Source organism: Equus quagga, chromosome 12 (genome assembly GCF_021613505.1).
Source record: "Equus quagga isolate Etosha38 chromosome 12, UCLA_HA_Equagga_1.0, whole genome shotgun sequence".
NCBI lineage: Eukaryota > Metazoa > Chordata > Mammalia > Perissodactyla > Equidae > Equus > Equus quagga.
This window is the reverse complement of record NC_060278.1, coordinates 43218485-43244564: the sequence shown is the minus strand read 5'-3', so window position 1 is coordinate 43244564 and position 26080 is coordinate 43218485. Positions and strand designations below refer to the sequence as shown.

The 26080-nt window shown below is 42.2% G+C and overlaps 1 protein-coding gene and 1 non-coding gene across 2 annotated transcripts in view; both read right to left on the bottom strand.

The window, feature by feature from the left end:
- Positions 1–13232: 13232 nt before the first annotated feature.
- On the bottom strand, positions 13233–13355 carry LOC124249282 (U6atac minor spliceosomal RNA). Its single transcript, XR_006891346.1, has one exon. It is a non-coding gene; the product is annotated as a U6atac minor spliceosomal RNA (small nuclear RNA).
- A 9440-nt stretch (positions 13356–22795) lies between these two features.
- Positions 22796–26080, bottom strand: part of MTARC1 (mitochondrial amidoxime reducing component 1) — a 33298-nt gene continuing 30013 nt past the window's right edge. Inside the window, exon 7 of the mRNA XM_046680093.1 lies at positions 22796–24677. Within this exon, the coding sequence (XP_046536049.1) occupies positions 24551–24677 (127 nt within the window). The 3' untranslated portion in view covers positions 22796–24550. The remainder of the gene's footprint in view (positions 24678–26080) is intronic.

Below are 26080 nucleotides of genomic sequence, written 5' to 3'. Positions count from 1 at the left end.
CTCTACCATCCCTCTTTTCTTCTAAAGGTCTGCTCACACCCTCTCCACTGAACTCAGGAGATACTCCTGAGAACAGCTGCTCGCCATCCTCAGCCACATGACCCTCACATATTTAAGGCCCATTACTGAATCACCCCTTAGCCCTTGCCTCACTTAAGCCCTGCCTCTAACGCAGGGATATTGATGATGACCTGCCTGGTGGGGCGACTGTGAGAAATAACTCATTAAAATGGCTGCACGGTGCAATGAAAAGGCCAGAGGACAAGGCCAAGCAGCTTTCCCCGGCACTCCATTCATTTTCAAGGGAAAACAATTCTGGATCAGAGCTATAAAAAGAATGCTGAAGATAAAGTGGGCCTCTCTCCCCACCTCGAGCTATTTGTTTTCAATGAGGACCCAGGCACTGTTTCAACCTTTATCATAGCACATTTCTCATCTGCTCTTTTATTCATGCTGGGTCATTTTCATTGTCTCCTGCTCAGAAACGTTTGATAAGAATCTAGCCGAGTAGCATTAGGAAAATCCGCTATTCAACAAAGGAACCTGCTGTTGTGCCCCAGTCACTTCAAAGCTCTCACAATATCTTATTTTTATTATTTCTTCTTTTTCTTTTTTTTTCAAAAGTATGAACAATGTGTTTTGAGTCCTAAGCTGTCTGTGGGAAAATATATTTCTCATTAGTTGGATACTGAGCTGCTGACAACTGACAGAAAGAGACAGTAATGCATGCTAAGATTTGTAAAATGTTTTAAATTTTTTTTCTCCTAAAAAGGGTACAATAGCATTCATTAGACCTCACTGTGGGCTTCAGTAGAAACCAAGGGTCAGGATGTTGCAATGAGGTTATTCCAGACTTAATGTTAGCACATCTTTAATTATTAATTCAATATAACTGAGTATTATGATAAGCGTGTAGAGAGTAGAAAGAGCATACATTCTCAGAGGAAGGGCCTGACTCGTCTTCAGATAGTAACATGGGCCCAATGAATGGTATGGACAATGAGTGTAAAGTTCAAGCAGATCTTAGACCCTCCTAACTTGGCCTCACAATTCTCCAGATCGTTCTTCATAGCAGATAGGGCTGGTTTAAAAGATCAAGTTAATCAAAATGAAATACACTATAGACACCAGGAATTAAGAAGGAATACTGCAAATAGCAAGGCAGTGTAAATTAAGGGAAAATAATAAAGTGGCTTCTTGCGATCCATTATGGACACAGAACTAATGGTGCAAACTCAACAAAAAGTGCTTATTTTGGACTTTCTTCATTTCAAACACCACCTACGGCCTTCTCCAGGGGCATATGATTAACATTCATTCATCCAGTTTAGTTTCCTGGACTATAAAGTGAGGGCAGCGAATGTTCCGATCTTATTCAAGCTGTCAAAATGTTCAGATCTTATTCAAAAATCCAGCAAGGTGCTTGGGACGCAGCGTGTGTTGTAGGAATGAACTGGTGAAGAAAAATCTGAGTCTAAGAGCCATCTTCAAAGCGATTCAGCATTTCTTTTCCTTTCTTCCATCAACTCTCTCTCTTTTTTTTTTTTGGACACCAGTGGCAAATATTTAAATTAATCATATTTCTCTGTTCATGTCACTCCATCATCATCGGTCATTGCAAGGCTCTTTTCTTATTTTAATTTTACTGTTTTTTTCCTCCAGCCAAACTCCCATTCCTCTCTCCCCGACAAGCACCCATTCCAGAGCATCTAATTTATGTCCTTAGTTGTGTGTGTACTTATAAATATCATGGTGTTGTTGTGTATGTGTGTTTCATTTACACCAATACTATTTAGTTGTGGATCTCATTCTACTGCTTACTTTTTTCATACAATAGTACATTTTACAGATCTAGTTATGTTGTTATATGTGTAGATATATATATAATTTTTTAATTCTGACTACTGCATTGTATTCTATTATTTGTGTGTACCATCATACACTTATTCATTCCCTTAGGAATGGACATATGATTGCCTTTAACGCCTCACTATTTCAATTACTCCTACTAAACAATCAATCCTTTCCCTATTGATTTTGTGGATAACTTATAATTTTGATATAACTTCAAACATATAGAAAAATTGAAAGAATAGGGCAAGAAACTCCCTTATACTCTACCCAGATTCATCAATTGTTTATATTTGCCCCAATTGCTTTACCATTACCTATTTACCTATATTTATATCTGTGCATTGTTTTAATCATTTAAGAGTAAGTTTGAGATACCATCAGGCCACTTTGTCCCAAAATATTTTAGTGTTTGTTTCCTTAAGAGCAAGAACATTCTCTTATGTGTCACAGTTCTATTATCAAAATCAAGACGTTTAACACTGATACCATACTATTACCTACTCCAGAGTGCATATTCAAATTTTATCAATTGTCCCAATAATGGACGTAGAACTGTTTTGCTTTCCCAATCCAGTATCCAATCCAGGATCATGCATTGTGTTGTGTTGCCATGTCTTTTAAATCTCCTTTTATTTGGAATAGTTCTCAGCTTTTTTTCTCAACTTTGATATTTTTGAAGAGTACAGACCAGTTATTTTGCAGCATATTCTTCAGTTTGGTTTTTCTAAGGTTTCTTGATGTAAGGTGGTAACTACCATATATCTCCTCTGCAGTGGTAGTATTTTTTCCTTTGTGAATAATAAGTAACGTACTAGAAGATCCTTTGAGACCATGTAAAAATTCTTTTCTTCACTAAACTTTGACTCGTTAGGTCTAACATCCATTGATTATTTTCCAACTCATCATTCTTTCCACTGTAAGGATGAGCTTGCTCTTTACCCACATTATGTATTTATTCATTTGTTTCTAATATCAGTATGGATTGGTGGAGTCATTTTATTTGATGAGTCAAATCCATTACTATTATTTATTTTGATTATAAAATTATCATAGATTTGGGCAATGACAGCCACTTCAAACTACTCCAATAGCATTTTGACAGATCTGCATTATTGGTGGAACACTTCCTGAATTTCTGTCACAATAAAATGTTCCAGACTCAGACTATTCATGCCCCAGCCCTGGAATCAGCATTTCCTCCAAGGAACCCTGATTCTTTTAATGGAAAGTGGTATTCAGAAACCAAGATCTGGGCATGAGATGGAATGATTGCTACTGGTATGCCGTGGCTTTAGGTCCTCTCAGAGGACGGAAGCTAGAAAATATATATATATATAATATGTAATATATGATATATTTTGTCATACTGATGTTCATATTAACACCTCTAATCTCAATTCAACCACACAGAGTATATTCTACACTTCCTTCTTGCTGTATTTGTAGCTCTAACAACAGGAAACCTGGCTCCCATTATCCTCAATATATTTACTCACTTGCTAATCCATACCACCTCAATAAGGAGTTTAATATTTAAAGCTCTTTTTTAACAGGAAACTTTCATGAGTGAAATACACAAATCTTAAGCGTACAGTTCGATAAGCAGTAGAAAATGAATACACCCATCTAACCCACACAACTATCAAGATAAAAAACCTTTCTATTACCCCAGAAAGTTCCCTTATCAACAAGCTTCCCACCATTGGCAAGCATTTTTTAGGGTTTCTTTCACTACAGATTTTTGTTTGTTTGTCTGTTCTTGGTCTCATATAAATGGAATCTTAAAGCATCTACTGCTTTATGTTTGGCTTCTCTTGCTCAGCATATCTGAGTCATCCATGTCACTGCATGTGTTAGCAGTTCTTTCCTTTTTTGTTGTTCAGTAGTATTTCATTATACAAATATACACAATTGATTTATCTGTTCTTCTGTTCATAGACATTTGAGTTGTTTCCAGTTGCTGTCTATTATGAACAAAGCTCCTATGAACATTCTTACAAAAGCATTTTTGTGGACATATAATTCATTTCTTTAATCTTTTAAAGGAAGCAGTTTTGGTTTTTGTTACTCATCTCTATTTTTTTCCCCCGTTTTTTATGTCTTTTATGTTTTCCTTCTATTTTCTAAGGGTTTAATTTGCTCTTCTTTTTCTAGTTTCATAAAGTGAAACTTAGGTTTTATATTAGCTCTTTTCCCAATATGAGTATTAAAGCTATATATTTTTCAATGTATATGACATATAGCTGTAAAATGTAATAGATAATTATTTAATATATAATATAATTAATAATGATTCCTAGTATAATTATATTGCGATAGAAAACATACTCTGTAAGGTTTCAATCTTTTGAAATTTATTCTGACTTATTACATAGTCCAGCATATTGTCTAGCTTAGTAAATGTTCCATATGCACTCGAAAAGAATGTGTTATACACAGATGTTGGTTGTAATGTTCTATAAATGTCACTCAAATGAAGGTGTGTTGATAATACTGTTCACATCTTCTGTATCCTTAATGATTTTTTTGTCTAGTTGTTCCATCAATTTCTGAGACAGAGGTAAAAGTATCTCCAATTGTGATTGTGGGATTGTTTCTCTCTTTAATTCTATCCATTTTTGCTCAACTTAATTTGTATCTCTGTTGTTACACACATATATGTTTAAGATTGCTATGTTTTCCTGATGAATTCACCATTTTATTATGAAATGTCTCTCTTATCTCTGACACTATGTCCTGCCTTGAAGTCTATTTTGCCTGATATTAATATAGCCATTCCAGTTTCCTTATGCTTATTTGCATTGTATATCATTGTCTATTCTTTTACTTTCAATCTATCTGTGTTTATATTTATATTAAGGTCTCTTGTAGACAGCAGATAGTTTGGTCTGGCTTTCTTCTACTCTGACAACCTCAGCCTATCAAATTGATCCATTTACACTTAGTTTAATTATTGTTGTGTTGGATTCAGGCCTACTATTTGCTCTTTGTTTACTATTTCTCCCATTTGCTTTTTTATTACTCTGTTCTTCCTTTTCTGCCTTCTTTTAGGTTGATTGAATTTTTTTTAGCATTCCATTCCTCTACTGTCTTTCTAGCTTTACCTCCTTGCATTTTTTTGTTTAGTAATTGCTTTAGGAATTACATATGCATCCTTAACTAATCACTTAAAGTTAATATTGCATGAAATATAAGAAGATCACAACAACATAGTACCATTTATCCACTCCCCGGCCTTTGTGCTATTGTTACATACATATTACAACTCTATACATTATAAATCTCTAAATAGAGTACTATAATTTTTGTTTTTAAAAGTCACATATTTTAAAGAAATTAACAGAAGATAAAAAGTACTTTCAACCTAACCATTGAGTTCTTTATTTCAACTGTTATATTTTTTATATTCTTTATTTCCATTTGGCTCATATTCCTAAGTTATTATTCCCGTTTCATGTTTCCAATATCCTTTATTAGAGATTTGAAGGTATTTATTAAGTTTATTTTACATTCCTCTTCTTCCAAGTTAATTAATTCTGCTTCCTCTGGTATATATTGTTCAATTTTTGGCCTTTCTCTCATGATGTTTGTGTTCCTTGGAGGTCTCCTTTTTTTTCTTCTGAACTCATATCCGCTGGTGACTCAAAAGCCTATATCCAAGTGAGTTGGGAGAGTGGGCATGCCTCAAGGCACTCCAGGATGATGTTACAGTACCACTATAATCACTATCTAGATAACCCTGCACCTCAAGGAAACACCTAGAACCTCCACCCTGGCACTGCTCTGTTTCAGCAACTATCTTTCTTTTTGGTAATCACCAAGCCCAAAGCATCAGCAATCCTCAGAGGGGGCTAGCTAGCTGCCTCTCCTTCCCACCCCAGGCAGAATCTAGGATCTTACTTTGCTCCCTTTGAGATGCGCAATTCTTCTGTCTTCCAAGGTCCATGCAGTAAACAGCGATTCACCTAAGTCAATAGGAAGAAGGGACCCGAGTGGAAAGCACTCCCCAAGCACAATTCTTATGCCTCATAGGGTTCTCCAAAGAAAACAGGACATAGAGAGAGAGAGAGATTATAAGGAATCGACTTATACAATTATGAAGGCTAATAAGTCCCAAGATATGCATTTGGCAAGATTGACATCCAGGAGGGCTGATGTGTAGATCTAGTCCAGGTCTGAAGCCCTGAGAACCGGGATAGCAAGTGACGTAAGTTCCCAGTCCAAAAGCTGACAAGTTTGAGACCCAAGAAGAGCTGATATTTCAGTTCAAGTCTCAAGGCCAAAGAAGGCCCATGTCCCAGCTCAGGCAAACAGGCAGGAGTTTCCTCTTACTCGGCACTTTTTGTTCTGTTCAGGTCTTTGATTGGATGAGGCCAATCCAAGTAGGGAGGGCAATCTGCTTTACTCAATCTAGTGATTCAGATGTTAAGCTCATCCAGAGACATCCTCACAGACACAGCCAGAAGAATGTCTGACCAAATGTCTGGTCACCCCATGGCCCAGTCAAGTTGATACACAGGATTAGTCATCACGCTCTGTTGGTGACACTTTGCCTTCTTCTACTCTGTGTTGCTGTCTCCTACCCTCGCCACAATCCCTACAGTTTTACTCTTAGGTTCCAGGATCCATCAACTCCCTCTCACTTCTCTCAGATTGGGTTCTGCAGGGAAGTGGCACCCTGTGCTGGTTTACATCATTTGTAAAACAGGAAGCTTTCAAAGCATTTAATTTCTACCTTACAGGAAACCTCTAATTGTGGCATTGCCCTAAGACATTTCTTAAAAAGGTGTGGACGCCTCATTAGCAACTTTCTTTACACTTTTCTGATCTTAAAGAAATTTAAGAGGAAAACATGGGCTTGTTAGTTACCAAGTTTTCTTTGTTTGATTGGGGTTTTTTGTGCTTTGTTTTTAATAAATGAGTTCTAATAGTTGAAATTCAATATACTAGCCATATAAGAAATACGATAGGTCAATAGCCAAAAGAAGTCGTCAACTATAGGAAGTGAAAATTCCGAATAAGACAATTAATGAGATTCACTGAGTGATAAATACAGTTCATCGAGTGAGCTTCTAATCCCAGAGGAAAATGATTTTATAGATGCACTGCTATTGATGGTGTCAGATTTCCCCTTCCCCTGAGGAGGCATTTCCAGGCCCCTCATCCAAATCTTGCCTTACTTCCCCATGCTCCTTTTCCTAATGGGTATCTCCAGTTAGATAACACTGCAGGACGAATGCAGAGGTGCAGAGTTTCAGCCTAAAAAAATCTGAAATCCAGATGAATACGCCAAGTATCCAAGTGCTGTTACAACCTTGAGCTGGGCTCTGGGGTGGTCCGTTTGTGGTTTTTGTTGCATTTCAATACGTTTGAACCAATCCCTTAGTTCTTGAGGAAGAGGGAAGGAGGTGAGATTTCCACTGCACCATTACTCATTCTCTTGCCCTTGGAGCACAGAGCTCTGGACACTAGGCATACTTAGGTTAGCTCACATATTTCCACGTGTTTTTCTTCCTGCCAGGCGAGGTGGTCTCAGAAGAGGCAACTGGTTGCCAGAAATCAAGGCCACGAAAGCTAGAAGTCACTCTGCAAACCCTCCAATAGCCTCTCATTTTAGAGGAGGAGGGAAACTGAGGCACAGATGGAGCTGGCAGCTTGCTCAAGCTCTCACAGTTGCAAAGCTGGACTAGAAGCCAGGTGATCTGACCCCTAACCCAATGGTTCTCTCACTACCCTGAGGCTTCACATGAATACCAACTTTTAAAATCTGTTCTCCAAGGCTCTCATCTGTTGAATAGAGTTATGTTTCTCATCTTGACATTTTTTGAATGAATGAATGACCTCAGCCTTCAGAGATAATACTTTTTATCAACCATAATAAACCATTTTTCTATGGTTTTGCTTCTTTACCTTATTGTTTTTCTTGGAGTGGGTAGAAATTAAGTAGCCTAATTTGAAACAATTACCATTCGCCTCTTTTTGATGAAAGGATATCTAAACCCGAGGTTGAGAGGGAGATAGAGGTAAGGCACCGAGGCACCCTCCTCACTTTCACAGTCCTGAATGACACACAATCAGTGGGTTGTTTACTCACAATATTGTCAGTCACTATGCTTTTCTGGAGCCACTATGATGTGTCAGGCTCTGTTACATGCTGGGTGTGCGGAACTAAAGTCTATGGTTCCGGTCATCAGGGAACTGGGAAGACACAGCCCAACATAGTGTGAATTTCCAACCAGTATGTTAAGTACCCTGATGGAGGTAAGCACAAGTGCTGTGGGAGCACAGAGGAGAGATGCCTAACCTAGCTGGGCATCGATCACACCACGCTGGCATTCCTTATTTATGAATATGTTGCATCTTCGTTACCCATTCTCCTTACCTCCCTATGGTAGGACCAGCTCATATTAGGTGACCAATCATTATCACAGGAATGAATGCATAGATAAGTATTACAGATTTTGTAAACACCATGTAGAATGTATATAGGACCCAATACTTTGCCTACACACAGAGGTAGCAAACCAGCAGCCACAGGTTAAAGCTGACCCACAGATTTTTGTCTTTGGCTCATGCTGCAATTTTTAAAAATTGAGACACATTTGACTTTAAAATAGTGATGTTCAACTTCTCTTCAAAGACCAGCAGAATATCTAGCAACACTGCACACTTATTTCAGAATGACGCCACTGGTCTCAGCTAAGTGGAACTTAGTCTCCTTGGATGGAGCGCGAGCCCTAAGGTGGCTGTGTCCACTCTGGGCCTGTGCACCTAACCCAGATGTCTTTCCTCACTTGTGTTACAGACTTGGATCCTGGAGGCACTTAATTCTTGGTCTGGACATTCACAGGGGTGGAGATCCGTGTGGGGAACAGCAGGTGTACCTGGGAAAACTAAGGAAGGATTTCTGGAGTTCCAAAGGCCTGTAGAAACGGTGAATGTGGAATGAGGCAAGCTGGAGAGACCAAGGCCGGCCTGAGGGGAAGAGAACCTTCCTAGATACCTAAATTGGCTCCACCAAGATGATCTCTGAGGAGGAGGAAGGCCTTGCCTCCTGTTTGCCTCCTGAGGAAGGAGATTTTCAATCAACCTCGGCTTTTCATATGGGACTCGGAGCTCCTGAATGAATTGCCTATTTGTTGAGGTTCTCCCATGAGAACTAAGGAATGCTAGAGTTCCAAGGAAACCTGAGTCCTGCAATTCATCCCCATGTTCTACGTTTGAAGAAACTGAGGCTGAGAGAGGGGAAGTGCCTTGGCCAAAGTCACACAGCAAGGTCAAGAGCAAGGTCAACTCCATGTTTATTTTGCTTATTACTACACCAGAGAAATAAAGGAAAAGAGAAGGAGGGAGAAAAGCCAGATAGGGAGACAATATGAAAATATGGAACAAGCACTCTGCTTTTAGAATAATCAGAATTTTGAATTCAGAGGATTTCTTCTTTTCTTTTAAGAAAGAAATGTGTTTTTATAATCCTGCTTTGTGGCTGGTGGGAAAAAAATCCTTCAAGTCCCCAAGGAATGTTAGGAAAGCCTCCATTAAATTCTAGTCTTCAAATCTGTCTGAGTCATAATAACTATAATAAACTCTGGGAGTGTGTGTTTTCTTGGATTTTTTCTTTTGGCCAGTTATGTTAGGGGTAGGGAGAGGGCAGCAAAAAGGAACAGGCAAGTTTTACAAGCATAATAAGAAAATGTACAAATTGGGATGGTTTCATAAGTAAGGAGAACCTCTCTGTGTTTAGTCAAGAAACTGTATTTGTGAGCCAGCCCTGCTGGTCTAGTGGTTAAAGTTCGGCGCTCTCACTGCTTTGGTGGCCCAGGTTCAGTTCCCGGGCGTGGAACCACACCACCTGGCTGTCAGTAGCCATGCTGTGTCGGCAGCTCACATAGAAGAACCAGAAGGACTTACAACTAGGATATTCAATCAGACACTAGGGTTTTGGGGAGGAAAAAAAAAAAGAGGAAGATTGACAAGAGATGTTAGTTAGGTTGCAAAAAGAACAAAAAGAAACTATGTTTGCAGAGTTCCAGAGGAAGAAGGTGTTAGGATGAGAGAGTAGGATTGGGTTGGGGGTAGGTAGATTATATGCAGCATTATGTCCCTTTCCATGGAGGATATGTACAAACCTGTGTTCCCTCTGCTGGCAATGCCTTTCCCCACTTCTCACCCTACTCACCACACCCTTCACTGAGCTGAGGCAGTTATCCTTCAGGGCTCAGCTGAAATGTTTCCTTGGCATCTTGCACTTTCCCCTTCATAGCATTCATCACTCTTGCAATTAATTGTTTGCATCATTAGTTGCTTCAGGCCAGGTTTCCCTACTGCATGGTAAGCTCCATGAATGACAACAATGTCTGTGTCCATTTTACTTATAGCTTAAAAGTGTCTGGCCCATAGTAGAGGCTCAATAAATCTATAAGTATTTAGTGAATGGCTTTAGGATCTCTTCCTTGCCTCTAATCCCCCAGGATCTTTATGAAGCCCATTCAGAGGGCAGCTAAGCAATAGAGAGCCTTTCAACATGGCTGCTCCTGGCCTCCCCTCTCTCTCCATACTACCCTGGCACATCCCATCTGCCAGGAGTGTGCTTACAGAGGCAGATTTAGCAGAGAGGGGGTTCACTGGCCTGGGTTTAAACAAGCAATATAGAAATAACCTCCAAAGGCGTTGACTGCTGTGGAAGAAGCGAGTCCCAGGAAGCAGTCCCCTGACTGGTGTGAATGTGTGTCTGAGCAGGATGGAAGTGCTTCATGGGTGGACTGAAAGCAAAGTGATGTGAGCCCCAGAATACCATTCCAAGGACTTGGTTTTCTGTTGAGCTATTTCTTTCTTAAGTAACTCAACAGCATGGCAAGGGGTGGAGGTTAACTGATTTCATCAGGGTAACAACTCTCCTTAAAGATTCTCAAAAGGAAAAGTAAATCATATGCAAACTGGAGTTCTTTGAGTTCTTGGTAACAGCTTTCTTTCCACATGCCTCATAGCACCCTGGCTGACAGCCCCTCCAGAGAGCCAATCTGTAGGCACTCTCCAGTTTACAACGTGCTTTTGACGTACATGCCATCAGATCCTCACATATATGTGAGGTATTATCATCATCATAGGATATATGTTGTATTATCATCATCATGCTTATTTTATGGTTGACAGAATGAAGGCCCACAAAGATTAGGAAACCTGCCCCCGTCACATAGCCAGCACTGCCAGAGCTGGCATGTAGACAGGCTGCTCTCCCGGCCACCCACCACTTCCCTCTCACCCATGTCATGAGGTCCAAATTCTTTCCAAGGGAACGGGTCGATGTTGTTAGGACCTGAGGCATTGCCTTGCAGCAGGCAGGCAGACCTGGACATTAGCACTCTAGCGTGGGGCCAAGCTAATCACTTCCGGTTGTGATCCAAGAAAAGGAAAACCTCTCCACAGGCCAACAACATTGTTATTAAGCTCTCTTGACCCAGCCACCTCACAGTGACCCCAATGCTTGCTCTCTCCAGGGTGTGGGGGTATGGGGAGTCCGCCTGGGCAGACAGCCCTGTGCTCTCTGCACTAGTAGAGGTGGGAGCAGGGGTGTGAGCCTGTGGAAACCCTGCCCAGGGACTGGCTCCAGGAAGCACGTCCAGTGGCCATGTGGAAGTCCACTGCAGAGGGCTGGGTACAGGGCAAGGAGGTAGGAGCCAGGTCTGTATTCCAAAATCAGCCTCCAGCCTGTTGTCCCCAGAAGAGGAGATCTCAGGGGAGACCACAGTCCTGAGCAAAAAACAAAAGGGTAATAAGGGAGGAAGTAAATGAAGTTGTTTATCTCACTTATTTATTTTTCCTCCCCCATTTCCGCTTATGTTCCTCCAACCAAAATCCGCCTTGCCTCTGGTTTCTCCAGCCACTATCTGGCTAGTAACCTCTCACATTCACATTCTCAGTCCCTCTCTGCTCCCCATAATCTCTTCTTCAGGCTTTGCTGAGCGCTGTATTTACCAGCACACAGGATTTCCGTAGGTGATAACTGCTGGGCCTGGTCACTCCAGAGCTGTCCCTCTGCTCCTTGCGGGTGTCTATTTACAGCAAGGGAAGAATTTCTGATCTCTCCCAAGAACATGACTGTCCTTGGGGTCTCCCCTATACCAACAACTGAGTAAGCCTCTTGGTAAGCAACACCCCCCTCCGGTCCCTCCCTCTCTGGTCTCTAAGTGTGTGAGTGCCCCAAATGGAGAGACAGATATAAAGTATGAAGAAGAAAAATTTTCAGAGGTGGGTCACTCACTCACAAATCTCTAGTCAGAGGATTGTGGGGTGGGGCCTCCTTGCCAGGCCTCCGCAATCCGGGTTCCACAGGAAGGGGATACAGCGCCCCCTAGTAGCCATTTTCACAAAACAGGCACCCACCTCACAGCATTCACTCCCTCCAGGACTGCCAGCTTAATACGCAAAAAAGTACGCACCTCACAGGGGGATTTGTTTTTTGCTTTTTAACTTTCTATTGTGGTGTAATGCACATTCAGAGAAGTACACAAGTCACAAGCTCCATAAAGTTTCACAAAGTGGACACACTGAGGTAATCAGCACCCAGATCAATAAGAGTATTTCCCACATCTGGAAACCCTTTCTAGGCTGCAGCCAAGCCACGATCCACCTCCTCCCCTCCCCTAACCCCCAGAACCACTGTCCTGACTTCTAATACCATAGTTTACTTTTAAGAAGCTGGATCCTAAAGATGCACAGGAAAGATTTTAATTTTTCTTAATCAACAATATCTGGGAGGAGAGGGGGCTTGTTGAGCCTGATCAGGGTGTTTTCTTTTTATTTTCAACAGTCGAGATCCTTGACTCCTTAACACCACATCAACTGTGAGGAATTTTAGAGAAAGAGTCATCTTAGTGAGAAACCTAGCTGTGGGCAGAATGCCAAGCATGGAGGAAAAGTGGAATGAGATAAACAAGATGAAGGCATGGTGAAGAGACAGGGGCCACATGAAGCTGAGGCCGGCGGGGGAGGGGAGGGGGGCCCACAAGGATAGCGAGAAACTGAGACACATGTTAATATTTTTACCAAAGGGAGAGAGAAAAGATTTCCAACTTCTCCCAGCAGTCTTCAACCCATCCTTGTCTCTTTGTATTTTTTCCCTATTTCTAGAGACACTGTTTTCAGCAAAGCCACACGCCCACCTCTTTACTTTAAACAAGCATTGAACAACAGAAGTATAACGTGAGCCCCATATGTAATTCTTTTTATTCTGGTAAAATACGCATGACATAAAATTCACCATTAGTGACATTTAACACATTCACAATATTGTGCAACCATCACCACTATCTAGATCCAGGACATTTTTCTCATGCCGGAAGGAAACCTCACATCCATGGTGCAGTCACTCTCCTTTCTCAAAATCATGTGATGCCACCAAGTAGGTGGAAATGCCTTCACTATACGTGTGTTGCACGGGGCTGAGGGCCTTTTCCACCCTCATTAAGGGGACTGCTCACCTTCTCTCCTCTATACAACATCCACATATATAATTTAAAACTTTCTAGTAGCCACGTTAAAAAGAGAAAAAGAAATAGATGAAATTAATTCTAATTTATTTAACCCAATATAGTCAAATTGTAATCATTTAAATAAGTCATCATTATAAAAATGATTGCCAAGATATCTTACACTCTTTTATTTGTACTAAATCTTTGAAATCTGGTGTGTATTTTACACACACAGCATATCTCCATTTGGACCAGCTACATTTCAATTGCCCCATGCGGCTAATGGCTACCGTGTCGGACAGTGTGGCTCTCGACAATTTGTAGAAAACTGTCAATATCCAAAATTATCTTTTTTTTTTTTTTTTTGGTGAGGAAGATTGGCCCTGAGCTAACATCTGTTGCCAATCTTCCTCTTTTTTTTTTTCTCCCCAAAGTCCCAGTACATAGTTGTCTATCCTAGTTGCAGGTCCTTCTAGTTCTTCTATGTGGGATGCCACCAGAGCATGACTGGATGAGTGGTGCTACGTCTGTGCCCAGAATCCTAACGGGCGACCCCTGGGCCGCCAAAGTGGAGCAGGTGAACTTAACCACACTACGCTACCAGGCCGGCCCCCCTCCCAAAATTATCTTTTTAAAAAGTGATTATTAAATACACAAACGTTCTGAGGCTATCGTTTTATTTTAAATATCAATTTGTTTTCTTAATTACAAAAAATAAAATATCTGAAAACTACAAAAGGAAAAATCACCTATAAGCGCCAATGCAAGAAAAACTCTAATGACTTTTTTTTTTTTACTCCCCAGATCCCCCCAGTATATAGTAGTATATTTTAGTTATGGGTCCTTCTAGTTGTGGCATGTGGGATGCCGCCTCAGCATGGCCTGATGAGCGGTGCCATGTCGGTGCCCAGGATCTGAACTGGCGAAACCCTGGGCCACCGAAGCGGAGCGCACAAACTTAAGCACTCGGCCACGGGGCGGCCCCCTGTGATGACTTTTTAGCACTCCATGTGTTATGACTTCTTCGCAGTTCTCTTCTCATCATTGTCTGCACCATATAGCTGCATCACCACCCCTTTGAGGTGTGAAACTGAAGGTCAACATGACCACTTCCCAGAGGCAAACGTGCAGCTTTCCCCAGAGTCATGCTTGTCTGTCATTCCACCGGGCCCGGCAGTGACCCCTGAGGACAACTGCAGGTTTGCTCTGTGGCTGACAACCCTCCTGTTCCAACAGCAGTTGTCTAGTAAAGCAAGAGGTCTAGCCTAGAAACATGGACTTGAATTCACTGCTCTGTCAAAATTCCTTCCAAACGTCAGATCCTTACAGCTTTCTCTCTCACGCACATTTGAACCTAAGTTTGAAAACATGACCTGGTAATGAGGAGCCTGGTGAACTAGCTTGTGTCTAGGATACCTTAACGTGAACATTCCAGGGTGCTAGGATGTCATTCATCTCCTCCACCCGACAGATACACATGAACACACAAACACACACATACACGCTGCCCAGGTCTCCAGTTCCACCACCATAGAACAGCCCACAAACGAGTGGGAACACCTCTGCTCAGCCTTGCTGACTTGCTGGGAAAACCCAGTGAGCTAAACAGAAGAACCTTTATTTAGCATGCATGCTCAGAAAGAAGAAAACCTACCAGAGACCAGACTCAGTATCAAAGAATGTAAAAACATTTTTTTAGATTTCCCAGAAGCTTCATGCCACAATGCCCCAAGTTGGGAAAAAAATGTGCCATTTCATATGTTTATAACAACATCTGATTTAATATTATACAGTTTTGCTTAGTCACAAACCAGAACAAATACTTGCAGATTTATTACATCCTTCTATTCAGAGACTTAAGTAATCATAGTTAATAATGCGGCCATTCCATAGCCCAGGGAAAAGCTTTATAACTCTTTGGGCCTTAAGATTCCTGAGAGACAGGTTATTTTCAAGAAGGATTTAAGGTTTTAAAGTTCTCAATGAAGCTTGAAATTCATCTTTTCCAGTTCACATGAAAAGAGGTTCCTCTGAAGTTTGGCTGGGATGTACAAAGAGTGGAAAACCAGTTGGCACACAGTCTCCCTGGTCTCTTAGAGAGCATGGCAATCACTCATGAGCATTCCTGATCCTTACCTTGTCTTTGAAATAAAAATGAAAAACAAAAATGAAAAACCATACCCTTGGCTCCCATGCTCTTTATGTTGTTAATGCTGTATCTTGGGCCTCCTTCTTATTTGCTGTCTCATTAAAAGGTACCGATTGATTAAAAATGGGAGCAAATATTCCTACAAAACCTACTGTCTCATTTATTCCGCCATACATACATGCACATACAAGCATCTGGTACACAATTTGTACAAAATTGTGCAAGGCCCAAGCATTGCCCCTTCCTGGCTAATTAATTCAGGATTAGTTAATGATGTGGTAGTTAACTCAGTTTCCTGGAGGCCCAGGTCGTAGGTTCAGTGCCTCCAGAGCTTTGCTCTCTTTCAGGGCACAGATGGCTCTCCACTGCACTCCACTCCAGATGGCTGGGGTGGGGGGTGTTTGGATAAGTGGGAACCCATCACCCAAAATGGGCATATCCATGTTTAACCATGATGTATCCTAGTGAGTTCTATTTTCCTAAGAAAGCCAGGATTTGTCACATTACTCTTTATTAAAGAGAATGTCAACCTTAAAATGGGATGAGAACGTGTGACTGAGAACTTGCTCTACAGAAAATCAGGTAAGAGTTTAGAACAGTTTGGAATCCTTATAAAAATGAGGGTTCCTAGGTCCCACAGCAGACCATGCCCCCCATGCTGGGATATCTAGGTGTCAGATACAGGAATATCCACTTTAAACAAGATTCCCAGTGATTCACAGACACACTATGGCTTACATACACCAGTCTTAAAGTTCCTTCCAATAAGTTATAAGCAAATGTTTCAAAACGAGACTGTAGGATTAAACTGGTTTCCAGTCAAAAATATTATCACTCTTTGAATTAATTCTTGCCATCTTAGTTTTCAGTAGCCCCTTGCCAGAAGGCAAAGCCTTGAGTTCTAATTCTAACCCATCACCTATAACACGAACAAGTTACTTAACCTTCTCAAACCTCACTGACATGCTTTATGTAATTAGGGATAAGTGTGATTATAAGACTGAAGCAGCTTACAGAAGGCTTTCACATCCATCCAATCCCACTGGATTGTCAGGAAGATCAAATAGCATGTAGCGAGTGAAAGCACTCTGCAAACTTAATGGCACAGCACAGACACAAGGGACAATTAGACTGTAGATGTAGTTTTAGAAAAAAAATCCTATTTGTTTTTTTAAGATCAAAATAGCTGTTTTATCATTGATAAAAGCTAGGCTGGAGGATGTGGTTTAGCAATAAAGAAGCAATGGAATTTCTAATATTGAATCACAGTAAAATTTATCCACCCAACCTCTGGCAGCATCTCTCCCAACTAGACCAGGCTTTTTCTGCCAAGCTCACCGCCTGGACCAAAGAGACGGGAGACCCAGCACCTTGAAGGCAGGCAGAGCCCAAGGAGAAAGGGGTGGGGGTGGGGCAGAGCTCAAGGGCTGCTCCCAAATTTACCAATAAGATCTCTCCTGAATAGGAGAATGTGAAGAGGCAGAGAGGGACCAAAACTAACTGAAGCCCCTTCACTGGATACATTAGGGATAAGTGTGACTATAATCCTAAAGAAGCTTACAGGGAAGCTACCATCTTTCCCCCCAAACGCCTCAATTCTTTGTTCTTTGAACCCATTATGCTTAACCATTATGCCTATGGTCAACTGGAAGTGAAGACAGCATCTTCAGAAAGGAAACTAGCCCTCACTCCCGATACCAGCCACTGCTCCACTACAGATCTTCCTGGGCAGGCAGTCTGGATTTTTGCCCCGTAAGGTTCTGAGATGGGTCAGTGGAGTACATTACGTCCTTCAAGGCCTTTCTGTAGTCATCATGGAAAATGTAGATCTTCTATTTTCCAACTCACATGATTTCCAGCCACATTGAGCCACATAACCCATCAGAGGTTATGAAGCGGAATCCAGAAATCACAAAGGCACGCCAACAATAAAATGCCAACAATAAGACATTCTACGCTTGACCTTAACGCCCCTCTCCATATCAAATTACCAAGGAGTCCCGAGTCCGAAAGAAAATCCCCTTATGAGTGAAGGTCCTAAGTAGTTAAAATAAGAAATTGAAGTCTGAAGTTAAATTATCTCACCCTCAATCAAGATTAAGTTTAAAGAAATTACATTTCAATTTCTTATTCTCTTTAGTCTCAGAAAGAAGAGCATTTGATGTTCTGGGTGAGATAGAGTTCTTTCAGTGGCTGCAGCCTGGGCTGTCTTCCCAGGAAGGGCCTTAGAGTTTGGATTAATTCGACTCCAAGCCTCTGATGTGCCTCACTCTTTTTTTTCTTTTTAATTGTGGTGAAATACATATAACTTAAAATTTACCCTCTTAACCACTTCTAAGTATACCATTCAGTAGTATTAAGTATATTCACATTGTTGTGTAACCATCACCACCATCAGTCTCCAGAATTCTTTTCATCTTGCAAAACTGAAACTCTGTCCCCTCAAACAATAGCTTACATTCTCCTCTCCCTCAGCCCCTGGCAATCACCATTCTACTTTCTGTTTCTACAAATTCGCCTACACCAGGTACTTCATATGAATGGAATCATACTTTGTCCTTTTGTGACTGGCTTATTGCACTTAGCATAATGTCCTCAAGGTTCATCCATGTTGTAGCATGTGACAGAAGTTCCTTCCGTTTTGAGGCTGAACAATAATCCATCGTATGCATATATCACATTTTGTCTATTCATTCGTCTGTCAATTGACGCTTGGGTTGCCTCCACCTTTTGGCTATTGTGAACAGGGCTACTATGAACATGGGTGTATGTGCCTCACTTTTTAAATAGATCAAAAAATTTAAACCACACAGCACTGTCCCCACACCCACAAAATTTAGAAAACAATTCAACCCCCAGTCCCAGAGAAGTTCCAGGCAAAAGTCACATTTCTAAAGCTCCATATGTGGTGCTGCTAAAGGCCATAGCAGATTCAGAAGGGAAGATTCTTCTTAGAAGATTCTTGTAAGGGAAGAAGGGCAAATGGTTTTATCTGAAGTGCTCATCAATCATTGCCAGGTGACCATAATCCACACAGAGGTTAATTATGGCACAATGTTTACCATATCTGGGGGAGATGAACTCACCCCTGTAAACAGTCTGCACTCTCAGAGAATAGCATTTGAGACATTACTGCCTTAAACACAGTTTTATGGTTCAAAATAAAAACACGATTGAAAAGGATTTCTTAAACAAGGATTTATTCTCCTGCCTGAGAAGCTTAAAATGTGGACAACACCCAATAAAGGCCAACACTTCTGAGTGCGGCATAATGAAGAGGAAGACAAAGTGTTCAACCCATCCTAGAGCTCATCCCCAGAACATCATCTGCCAAGATATGGTTTGCCAACTGGAATGATGCAAAATGTCAGACACACATCTGTGGGAAGGGGAATCCTCCCACAGGAAGCATGACGTTGGGGCAGAGGGGATTAACATAATTAAAACTTTAAGATGCCGTCTAACTCAGGAAAATGTGGTTGAGCAACACATTGCTAAAACTTGAAATCCTTATTTTGTTTCTTTTCAAAAGGACTGTGAGCATAATGAGAATACGCCTTTAAGAACTAAGATTCACCCCACCAGGCATTAGTGGCGTCCAGAAACTATGTGAACAATCTTACTCGACATCCCCAAGACGTTTATATCTGTCCAACGCAAAACCAGAGGAGAAACATGTTAATTTTCTCAGCCTTTTGATAGCACATATACAAGATCTCTTAGCCTCACAAAAAGCTCCAAATATATTCTCTAGGACTTCAACTGCCTTAAAATATAGACTTGCATTTATCTTGGCCACATTAACGAGATCTGTTTGACCAATACATTTATATTTATGATGACTAAGGGCAGATTATGGTTGTTAAAATTTGTCCTTGGGACATGAAAACACTCCTCTGTCATTAATACATTTTGTAATATAAACTATGATGTCAGGTCAACGTAAAGGGTAAAACCGTTCCTAAAGTATGCACACATCATTTTTTAAAGCAATTGAGCCTAATGGAATAACAAAGGTCATCATAACAAACCATTACAGCCTTGGTCTTGGCAACTCTGGCCACAGAAGAATCTCCAAGAAACGATCATCATTCCTCCAATGTTATGGCATCCAGACGACAGGAATGGCTCGCAAATGAGTCATACGGGCTCAGATCCTCGGTAGCTATGTGAGCACTGGACAATCAATTATTCATGTGTTTACAAAAAGCTTTCCTGGTTGATGTTAACCAGAGCTGCTTGCAAAGAAGAGCTCTCCAGCTGTCCTCGGCCATCCTGGGCCTCCGACTAACAAGCTGCTCTAATTGCTGGGCAAGTCATCTGGAAGGTGCCTTTCTCCTAGACCAAGTAAACTCAATTTTTTATTAAGTGTAAAAATATTAATCAGAAATAATTATGACAATAGTACTTTACTTACAGTACTCCTAGCGAATCCCAAAGAGAGAGAGAGAGAGAAGCTAGACTCAACTTAGATCCCCCAAGGCTCCACAAGGACTGGGAATCTGCACCACTGAAGACACCAGTCAGGGGTTGGTAGAGGGTATAGAGAAGAGAATGAAGAGAAGGAATCAGGAGCTGTAAGCTTCCTGAGAGAGGAAGGAGGAAGAGCAGTCTAGAGTGCTCTGTGAAAGGAGCACAACTGAAGACCACCAAGGGTGAATAGATTAGATTGGTCAAGAGCCAAACGTGAGTGAACTTGACCCACCCATCAAAATCAGCCTTGGAAGAAGTTGGATGGGAAGTCACTTCTCAGCCCCTTTTGTTACTTAATACAACTTACAGCCTGTCCAGGAAGACTATTAATGTGATGAAAGCAACTCCTCTCTCCACGCTAGGCTGAAGAGCATGGGACCAGTTGGCCCCACTGGTCCCCTATCAGCTGTGTTTTGAGGGAGAGCAGGATCATAGTCACAGCAGTGGCCTGGGCCTCTTCCTCTGAAGATGGTGCAGTCAGAGCAGACAAAGGGATACCTCAGGTACATTTTTACTATCCTAATTCCAGGAACATTGGTGGTAATGAGCCAGATTCTTCTCCTTGCTTGAAACTGGGTAACTTCAGATGCTATCATAACTCACTTGTCCATTTCTAAGAAAGTGGTAGAAGCCAACAATGTCTGTTCTTGTGAAAATATGAGATCATAGTATAAAGTGAATAAATATGTATGGTCAGGGGCAGTAGGACCCCCGGAGTAATTCTGCATAATGTGGTGGGAGACAACTCCCACTGAGAGGAGTTGCAATGGAAAGATAAAGTTGGCAGACAGAAAGACGGCACCCCTCCCTGGAGCATGAAGCATCCTGGAGCACGAAGCATCCTGGAGCACTATTATTATGTGGCACTGTCCTAAGGCCAGGACTAGAGATTCTGTGTTCCCCCACTCACCCTCATCCACCCTATCCATCCATGAACGCAGGTTTGGAGATGAGTCCAAAGAAAGGGAATGCTTCTCCCTAAGACCCATAATAGGAGAGCTGGTCTAAGATACCCTCTCCACACCTCCTTCAACTTCTTAAGCCCCAGTCCCACTCTTCTGCCCCAGTCAGAGGGATGAGGGAGAAGACAAGAGGAAGCATCCCAAGAGAGGCCTTCTCCATGTGGCAAGGGAGCCTTTTAGTTTCTTCAGTCTTCCTATGAATGCACCTCTCCTGCTAATCACTCTTCCTTGCCCCTTGCTGGCGCTCCCTCTAGAGACCAGAGCAGCATTACTCGAAAGGTGATTAGAAACAGAATTTTGGGGAGGGTGCTGTTAGACACAAACAGAATTCTTCCCCACAGGTCTGCAGAGATTTCAAGGGGCTGCTGGGTCTTTGAAGAGGAGTGAGGCAGGCAGGACTTCCCAAAGTTATTGGTCTGTGGAATTCTTTTTTAGGAGCAGCCCTCCAAGAAAACTTCCAGAATTCTGTGGACCAATAAAACTTACGGCAGTGCAGTGTTATTACAGTGCAGCACCAACACCCTGGTTAGACCTAATGTTGAAATCTGGTCTGAGCGCTGCTCTGGCACCTTTGAGTGACTCATATATCTGCTTTCCACCATCATGGATTGCTTTAATTTGTCACCCTCTCAGAGTTCTGGGGGCACCTGCCTGGCACTTCATCACAGTGGGTGACAGCCTCACAGATGGGTTCCCAAGGTCACACTTGGCTAGTCAAGCTTGCCTGGCCTCCACACACACTCTTACCAAATTGGCAGCCGTTCCACAGGCGCATCTCCTCACTCTGCCCGCATAGCACTAAGGGAAGAAGGAGGAAAGGAGTATATTTCACTGCCAGACACCTGCCTTATTTCCATCAGGCCCACCCTGATTTCTTTCTGCTCCATGTGTATAAGTTGCTGCTTTTATCTCCTGGTTGTAAAGTTCTAGCTTTTTCTGTGGAATAGCCGAGAAAGTAAGCCTTTCAACAGCCAGCCCAGACTCTTTCCCACACTCTCCTTTTCAAAATCTCCAGCTCTGGGCTTGTAACTCTCTGCTGTGATTGCAACATAAAATTGTCACCCAGAACGAAACACCCATCAAGGTGGATTTTTTTGGCCTGAACTTGAATGTCCATCACCTTTCTGAGAGTCTGTGATGATCTATATTCCCGATCCTATATTTCAAGTGCAATTGAGTGCGAATGTTCAGTATCCAAAATAAACGAGACATCAGCCCTGCCTTTGGCATTAACCAACTCATTAAATTCAAAATAAACACAAGTAAATGGCTTTTAAATCTCCCTGACAGAAAGCTTGGCAACTACGCTGAGATTCTAGAGGTCACTGGAACTTCTCTCTTCAAACGGAAATCTTCCTCACATTCTGAGGAGCAGAAGGAGACTCCCGACAAATGAGGAGGGTGTTAGGCTACCCCTTCCATATGAGGATTGCCCTGCAATGCAGAGAATGACAAGGCCTGCATGAAGCGTAGCCCTTGACAGAGATTGGGTCACTGGGGAGGTGGATGTTACTATTTACAAGGGTTGGAAGTTCAGATCTAAGGCATTCAGCTCGCCACTGATTACAAGTATCTAGGAATAGCCAACAAACCAACCCTGAGTTTCTCATCAGTGCCTAATTATTGGCCGCTCTCAATCCAATATTCACATGGTTTCCTAAGTCCCATGTGCATTCTGCCATGGGTTCCTAAGGTCCCATTAGTAATGCTATGTGCTGAACTCTTATTTTTCTCTCCATCTGTCTGTAACTTCAGCATAAAGTGGATGCATCGGGGAAGACGATGGGCCAGGTTATCTGATTAATTGTTCTGACTCTCCACTTCACCCCAAGTATGCAGAAAACAAATTGCAATAATCCACCAACCAGAAAACATATACACATGCACCTGTTCATTTGTAACTTTATTTCAGAGCTAGGCGAGATTCCAGTTGATTACTAACCTCTTCTATAAAATCAAAGTGGAAAAATGCCCACCTTTTGGTAAAAAGCATGTTTACTTGACAATCAAATCCTTCAAAGATGGGTGTTCACCTAGGAATGCTCATTTGTAGGCGGGTCCATTTGTAAGAGACTCAGCTCTGGTCCAGCGGCAGAATTATTGGCTTTGCCCATCCACATCAGTCAGCTTCAAAGCCTGACTCTGTGCCAAGAGGTTAGTAATATCTGAAAGTATTCAAAGCGGCTTCCATTTATTTGCGGTTTTGAAACATTTCATCATGATTTAGTCAGCTTCCTAACACAATCAAAATTGACAAAGCGGCAATAAAAGATATACTTCATGAGATCTCAGAGGATTATAATTCGATCAGTAGAAAAATGAGATGTTGGTTCTTAAATGAAGTGACATATGCTTTCCTTTCTCCTTTGAAAGGTTTTCAGTGGTTTATTTTAAATCACACAATCATGTTTCTTCTTATCCATGGACTCTAGAACTTTCCGCCCTGAATTGGAGGACAAGCACTCAGCCATGAGTTGATGGGACCAGCAGGATCCAGGAGGACTCCATGAGAGCACAGCTATGCTTTAAGGAAATCAAACACCTACAGCAGAGAAGCAGAAGGCTCCTGGAGGGTACCCCACCTGCTTTTTCAAAAAAAATTTCTAGTATAGAAAACTAAACCCCATCCACATGTTTCAATCTTTTCAACAGCGTGGACTGAGCTGTCATTCAGCACCAGTCAGTGCTTCCTCTCCTTTCAAGATCATTTCGTTTTGCTCTGATATCAAGAAGGGCACCATCATTTCCCTGGGCACCATCAAACAGCATCTCAGACAACATGACTAGGGGTCTTCCCCTTTCTGGTGCTACTGTCCACTCTCACATGTTGGGGAAAGTTTTGGATCATAAATGAAATATATTTGATATTTTGTTTCGCGGCAAGGACGTTTTTGTCTGTCTTGCTTTTCACATGTTCCATATCACAATCTGGCAGCAGTGTTGCTCTCATGAGTTGATTTTCTCCCCTGACATTTCTGCTGCCCTACAGCTCTGAGGCACTGCATGCTATGAAGGATCAATCAAATCCTCATGGATGCTGTCTGAGAGGCAATATTACCAGATCCAAGACGTTGATGGAAAATTAACATCTGAAGTGTTTCCTGAAAGTTAGGCTCTTTATGCCCTTTCAAAAGCTAGTCTAGGGCTTGAGGTGAAACGGGAAGTGACGTTCCAGCCTTATTTGGGGAACTACTTAATTTCCATTGCATGCCCCATGCACGAGGTAATAGAGCATTCCAGAACATTCTTCTCACTTGCCCACTCTTCCTCTTTCTCTTCTCCCCTCTTTCCTTAGGAAGCAGTAATGAGATGATGGAGGTTAGCCCTCTGGGTAGGAGAATGGAGAAGGAGAAAGAATTATTCCACAATCATAGTTAAACAAGGGATTTTCAGAACCGCATCTTGTCATTTAAGTGACTTACAGAAGTCCTGTTAAGTTACCAAGACTATATTGCTTTGTTTTGGGCACTGGGACACTGGAAACATTGAGATGCAAGGAAGTCCAAAAGACAACAAACTTGGCAATCACAGATCTAAAGAAAACGCTGAGGTGTCAGTTCCAAAACTCTGTGCTTCAAGGGTTGGCATTTTTGAGGACATTTTTTTTAAGGCATCTGATAGTCCAGGACATAGGATTCCTCTTACTGGTCCAGCAGGTACACAGGGTCTCCCACTTGGATTGTCCCTGGGTTTTCCAGAACGAAATACTGTCCAAAGAGAGGTGATTTTCCATACAACTTTTGCTCAGAAGGGTCACACAGGCGGTAACTGCAGAAGGAGAAAGATGGTGATGAGTCAGTGCCAAACAGAAGCAAGACCTCAAACAACATGTGGTTTCTTCTCAGCGGAGGTGAGCATCCACCCCACACAGGGCCACCATGTTGCCCAGCTCCAGAGAGCGCCATTCCCATCACAGCATAACAGAACAGCGCCTCCTGGAGTTGTGCAGTGAACAGCCCACCCAGTGAAACTACACAGACACAGCCAATGGCCACATCACCACATCTTTCCTCCATGTAATGTCTCCTTTTTCAGCATTCAGAGATGAAGTACTCAAGATATGGAGACATACCTGATTACCTTCTTTTTCTCTAAGCTTCTCTCCTCCTGCCTGCTCCATGTCTGTCACTGGAACCATCATCCTACCAGTCACTCAGGCTTGGAGCCCGGGAGTCATCCTTTACACCTTGTCCCTCACTTGCCACAGCTTAACTGGCTCTTCCTGCACCGCATCATATGAATTTGCTCACTTTTCTCCTAGGATCACAAGCTTGCTTCAAGCAGGCTCCGACTATGGTACTAACTTCTTAACCAACCTCTCTTCCCCATCCTTCCCTCCCCCTCTTTCAATTCATTGTTGACACTACACTATATTACTTGCCTCTTTTTGCTCTGGTCTTATCATTCCTGGGCTCAGAAACTTTCAATGGCTCCCCAGAGCCTAAAGAATAACATTCCAACTCGTCAGGCTGGCGTGCAAGGCTCGCTACCTGGCCCCAGCCAGCTTTTTCAAACCTGTCACCCTCTGCTCCTTTTATAGGCACCTACACAGCACTGCACTGGATTCATCATCCTTTCATCTTTGCATTTTACTGGCTCTGAGATTCCTGTGGGATGCCCTCCTCCCGTTCCCCACGCATTAGAATTCTACCTTTTCCTCAAGGCCCAACTCAAATGCCACACCTCCGAGGAAGGTAGCCCAGGATCCCCCAGCCAGGCGTAATTTCCCCCTCCTCAACTTTCTCTGCTTGCCCCTCAAACACTCACATGCCTTGTCCTTCAGTGTCAGGGCATACATCTATCTGTCTTACAAGACAGGGAGTCCCTGGAGAGCAGGAACTGTGTCTAACCCCCTCGCACTGCTCACATCCAACGCTGGGTCCCATATGTCACCAGCGGCCCACAATCGTTCGTTAAATGGATGAATGTGTTGGTGAGTAAAACCCTCTATTCGAAGCAGTGTGAACATCTTTGTCAGGAAGAAAAATGCAAGAAGCCCCAGGAAGCACGCACACCAGCAGATGTGCGGGAATAACACGGCAAGATTCTCCCTTCTCTGGCCCACTCTCCACTAGGAGAAAGTTTTCCTTCAGTTTCTCATTTAAGCTAATTCCAATTTTACATCATTTTTATAGGAATTATTCATTTCATTCTACCACGCTTAAAAAAAA